The sequence below is a fragment of the Lactuca virosa genome, chromosome 8 (assembly GCF_052849685.1).
Source record: "Lactuca virosa cultivar CGN04683 chromosome 8, Lactuca_virosa_CGN04683_v6, whole genome shotgun sequence".
NCBI lineage: Eukaryota > Viridiplantae > Streptophyta > Magnoliopsida > Asterales > Asteraceae > Lactuca > Lactuca virosa.
Genome location: NC_136433.1, coordinates 34,079,933 through 34,085,355, shown reverse-complemented (window position 1 = coordinate 34,085,355; position 5,423 = coordinate 34,079,933). Strand labels below are relative to the sequence as shown.

The 5,423-nt window shown below is 42.0% G+C and overlaps 1 protein-coding gene and 1 non-coding gene across 2 annotated transcripts; one reads left to right on the top strand and one right to left on the bottom strand.

The window, feature by feature from the left end:
- Positions 1–3,057: 3,057 nt before the first annotated feature.
- On the bottom strand, positions 3,058–3,163 carry LOC145135066 (small nucleolar RNA R71). Its single transcript, XR_013719547.1, has one exon. It is a non-coding gene; the product is annotated as a small nucleolar RNA R71 (small nucleolar RNA).
- A 1,277-nt stretch (positions 3,164–4,440) lies between these two features.
- Positions 4,441–5,169, top strand: LOC145130227 (uncharacterized). Its single transcript, XM_079065062.1, has one exon. It carries the CDS (start codon positions 4,441–4,443, stop codon positions 5,167–5,169), a length of 729 nt encoding a protein of 242 aa, XP_078921188.1.
- Positions 5,170–5,423: the final 254 nt, after the last annotated feature.

Sequence of the window (5,423 nt, the reverse complement as noted above, 5' to 3'; positions counted from 1 at the left end):
AGCTCTTAATAGAAAAATGGCAGAATAGGGTGCGTACGCTGGGCGTACCAAGTGGTATGTTGCGCGTTCACAGTCAACACCCCATAAGTTGGTCAAAAACGAGTACACCTCGCATGCAGAAGAATACACCCAACGTACTCAGCTGAGTCAGCTCGATCGGGTTGGCTCGACTGGGTTGACTCGGCTAGGTGTTGACTTTGACTTTGACTTTGACTAAGGTTGACCAAGTTTGGCTTAGGGGTATTTTGGATATTTTGGATTGTGTTTGAGAATTGGTCACTTGATTGGATAGGTGACGGATAGAGCTGAGATTCGGAGTCGGGACCTCATCAGCTATTGTTCAAATTGAGAGGTGAGTCTTCCTCACTGTACTTACGGGTCGAAGGCACCAAGGCCGACCTTTTGGATTGGATATCCTGTTATATGCGAGTATGTTATTATGATGTAGAGATCTGTTAGATTGGTATTCTGGTATATTGGATGTTAGCATGCGGTTGTGATCTGTAATCTGTTTGTTATTCTGATGCCTGATTATATGTTTATCTATTTTGTGTATGTAGACATGTTATGGTTGGTTGGGTTGAGGTGGTCCGGCTTTGTACTAAAGGCCAAGATATTCGGAGCGGTCTGGATAGACTGTAGGCCCTGCGAGGCGGTACAGTCAGGCCAAAGGCCCGACGAGCGGCCCAGATAGGTTGTAGGCCCTGCGAGGTGGTCCAGTCATGGCGAAGGCTCGGGAGCGGTCCAGATAGGATGTAGGCCCTGCGAGGCGGTCCAGTCAGGATGAAGGCTCAGTTATGCATGTTGTTGTTTGTTGTGTTTATGTGGTGGTACTTTAGGGAACTCACTAAGCGTTGGCTTACGGTTTTAGTTTATTGTTTCAGGTACTTCTGATGATCACGAGAAGGTGAATGCAAGACCGTACACATCCTCCTGCTTTATGGCCTTATGATTTTGGGATACTCTGATATTGTTAAACACTTTGGAAATAATGATTTTGTAAACATTTTATGATTATGTGTTGTTTTAAAAAGTTTAAAATTATTATGATTTTTTAGATGTTACAAGTTGGTATCAGAGCCTTAGTTTGAGGGGATTGGAGGAACATCCGTGTGAATCCAGTCTCAAACTAAGGAGTGGCTAAAGTTTTAAAAACGATTTCCAAAATTGTTTTCAAAATAATCAAGGAGGGAGGTAATGTGTACGATCAGCCGGAGCCAGCAAGTAGACCCCAAATTACCATACTGTCATTTGATATTATGTTATGTTAGAACAACATGCTAGTGATAGGCTAGGGATATTAAGGAATTGCATGATATAATTGACTGATTATATGATGTATGATAGCCTAGGGTTCTTCCTTATATGGAATTGACATCATTACTGTAGTTGCTTCGTGTATGCATCAAAATTGTACATAACTAAGATTTTATAGCCTGGAAATGTTTGATTTAGCCTTATTTCCTATTCCTTTTCTGGTTGTAGGCTTAGGATAGAATCAAGTATTCGACTGTCTATAGATCCATTGTTATGCATGATTAGCATACACGAGTGTTGCAAGGTTGGTGGAAGTTTCATGGATGAGTTATGTGGAGTCAGTCGACCCATTGAGGGATGTCTAGCCTTTCTCTAGGAAGTGAGAAGAGGGTGTATGCATATTTCAGTGAGTGCTGTTAGGCTTGTTGTGATGATCCTCTGAGACAAATACGAGTATGTGCGGAAGGTAGTATGGGCCCGTACTACTGGAAGCACAGGACCTGTACGCGTAGCAGGGAAGTCACAACCCCTAGGGTTTTGTTGGGAGTTGGTTCCCATGGTACGATATGTGTTTTATCTAATATCTCCCTAGTTTATTTTCAGTATGGTGGTTACGAGACGATTTGAGTCAGGATCCGGGTCAAGAGCCGGAACAGGTGGCCAGGATGGGCCAGGATTGACTGAGGACCGGGTTAAGGAGATCATTGGTGAGGAGGTTGTTTCTATTTTCTGGGAGCATATAGTGGAGCTGTTTGGGTCTACCAAGACCGCTATGATGGAGTTATTTGATGACTGATACACTGTACTTTCTGAGACTGTCGCTGCTGCAACTACCGCGGCCATCGCTGCAACAGGTATTGGCGCTGGGAGAGCTTTCCAGTACTGGGACTTCGACAATACGAAGCCACAGTATTTGATGGGGTTTAGGACCCGATCATAGCCATGAGGTGGCTGTCTTAGATCAGCTGAACAGAAGCTCAAGTGCGCTCTGAACCTTCTTCAGTCTGGAGCGAAGGATTGGTGGAGGTTGGTTACTAGTTATCGATCCTTTGTGTGAGATTTATCTTGCATAAAGTTACAAGTTTTCAGTTTTAACTTTCATTTTTATTTTTCTGATTTTTGCGTTGAACTCGCTGAGTGCATTACTGAACTCGACGAGTTGGTCGCATTTTCAGTTTCGTTTTTTCTTTGTTTTTGTTCGTTTTATGCATGTTTTTCTGTTTTGTTTCAGGAAGTTTATGACCAGGAGCTCTAGTTATATAGTAGTACCACCCGTAAAAGATCCAGAATCAATTATTCGCAAAAAGAAGGACAAGGCAATAGGAGAATCAAGCGGTTTTGACAAGAAGATAGAAGATTTCGAGCCAAACACACCTGAATTTGAAGAAAAGAGTGAGACTGACTTAGAAGAAAAGATTGACAACATTGCAGACATACCCATGGGCGAATACAAAAAGAGGATGCGTGACGAAACTGGGCTAGGACTTGTGCAACCCGCGATTCCAACAACAACAAACTTTGAACTGAAAGGTCACATACTCGCCCAACTGAAGGACATCCCATTCTATGGGAAGGATAACGAAGACGCATACAAGCATATCGATGAGGTCAAAAACATAGCTGACTACTTCAACATTCCCAATGTGCCTCGCGAAACTGTTCTACTTAGGATGCTACTAGTCACGTTCAAGGGAGCCGCGAAAGATTGGCTAAAATCACTACCTCCAGGATCCATCATGACATGGTCTAAGATGTGATAAGAGTTCATTGATCAATTCTGCCCTCCTTCAAAAGTTTCCAATATGAAGAAGGCGATTGTCAATTTTGAACAAATGGGAGGAGAGTCACTCTATGAAGCATGGGAGAGGTACAAGAGTTTGCTGAGAAACTGCCCTCAAAATGACCTGAACATTCAGCAAGAAGTTGCAATTTTCTATGATGGAGTGAATGTGACAACTAGGCAACTCCTTGACTCTTAAGGACCACTCACGAAGAAAGCACCAATAGTGATAAAAGAGTTGATTGAAGAATTCTCTAAGCACTCTAGAGAATATCATAACCCAAGGAACGACTCAACTAGAGGTACAAGAGTTTGCTGAGAAACTGCCCTCAAAATGACCTGAACATTCAGCAAGAAGTTGCAATTTTCTATGATGGAGTGAATGTGACAACTAGGCAACTCCTTGACTCTTAAGGACCACTCACGAAGAAAGCACCAACAGTGATAAAAGAGTTGATTGAAGAATTCTCTAAGCACTCTAGAGAATATCATAACCCAAGGAACGACTCAACTAGAGGAGTGGTGAATTCAGTTTTTGATGACATGGCGGCAATGATGGATAAGTTGGAGAGCATGGATCGTCAGATGACAAGGATGGACCAATCCATGCATGCCATTCGAGTAGGATGTGACAATTGTAGCGGGCCTCACCTTACTAAAGATTGTGATTTAGATGAGAACGGGAACCGGAAAGTTCAAGTATGTTACTCGAATGGAGATAGGTATGATGCCGATTGGAGAAAACCTAAGAAGGAATGGCTACCATATGAAGAATACAAGAAGGCGAAAGAGGAAAAGTATAGGCAAAATGCGAGAGGTTTTTATCAAAATGAGGAACCGGTGCAAGAAAAGAAGACGGATTTCAAAGCCATGCTTGCACGTTTTGCAAGTGCATCCGAAAAAAGACATGACGAATCCGATGTTGTCATAAGAGAACAACAAAATATGATGAAAGAACACCAAGTGATGATGAAGGATCAACAAGCTCTACTTCGGAATCAGCAAGCTTCAATCCTCAACATCGAGAAGCAACTAGGCAACTTGCAAGGTAAATCAATGAGCGGTCACCGGACGAACTTCCAAGCAACACCGAGCAAAACCCAAGAGTGGCGCATGTAAATGCAATAACTACAAGGTTTGAGAAGATTTTCACTCCTATGACGCCAATCCAGAATGAAGACCCACAAGTGGTGTAGAAAAAAAGAAAAGAAATTCCAGAATCGCAAACTGATAACTCAACTCGGCGAGTTCCAGAAAAGAACTCGACGAGTTTTCCTATTGAAAAAAAAACTCCAATAAAACCGTACCAGCCTCCATTGCCATTCCCAGGTCGGGCCATACAAGATAGACAAAATGAAGAGTATAAGAAGTTTTTAGCGCACATCAAGGCCCTTTAAATCAACATGCCATTTCTCGAGGCCATAGCACAAATGCCCAAGTACAAAAGTTTCCTAAAAGAACTCCTCACCAACAGAAGGAATATGAATGAAGTATCGGAAGTCGTTCTAAATGAAAATTTTTCAGCTGCTATGATGAACAAACTACCGAAGAAGATGGGTGACTCGGGGAGTTTGACTTTTCCATGTCAATTCGGGAATTTGGATACATGTTACACATTGGCTGATTCGGGGGCTAGTGTAAACATTATGCCATATTCATTCTTCAAGAAGTTAAACCTTCCAGAACCAAAGCCCATCCATATGGAAATTCATCTAGCTAACGAGACGGTAACATATCCAAGGGGGATCTGCGAGGATCTTTTGGTCAAGGTGGATAAGTTGGTATTTCCTGCTGATTTCATAGTATTAGATATGGAGGAGGATCATAAAGTTCCAATTATTCTTGGGAGACCATTTCTAAACACTGATGGTGCTATAGTAGATGTGCGAGAATTCAAACTCACTCTTCGAATGGGAGATGATTCGGTCACTTTTGGAGTCGATCAAGTGGCAAAGCATTCAAAATCTAGTGATGATGCGATTTCCTCGATGGATACGATTGATGAATTCTTAGAAAAGGAACTAGCGCTTTGGCAAGTAAACCATTCAAAAGAATCTACATTTTATTCCGAGGAGGATTTTGATGCCCAAAGAGATTTACAAGAATTGGAAAACTACTTGAGGGAAGTGTAGGAGAGGATTATACAAGAGGCTCTGAAGGAAACTTGGCGTGTTCAAAACAAAGTTCGCAATATGGTGAGGCGAATAAAGACAACAAGAAGGAGAGTTTGGAGAAACAAGAGAATACCATGGCTTGGAATGACAAGAAGAATAATAACTCTTCCCTTGGCTTGCATACGATTGATCAGAAAGTGGAAGAAATTAAGCCAACAAAAGTAAAGAAAACCAAGCCTCGCGCCTTAGTGTCTAGCACCTTTGAAATTTTC

Bases quoted from the DNA above. Each gene is read 5' to 3' on its own strand.
- LOC145130227 (XM_079065062.1), top strand. From the start codon at position 4,441: ATGCCATTTCTCGAGGCCATAGCACAAATGCCCAAGTACAAAAGTTTC.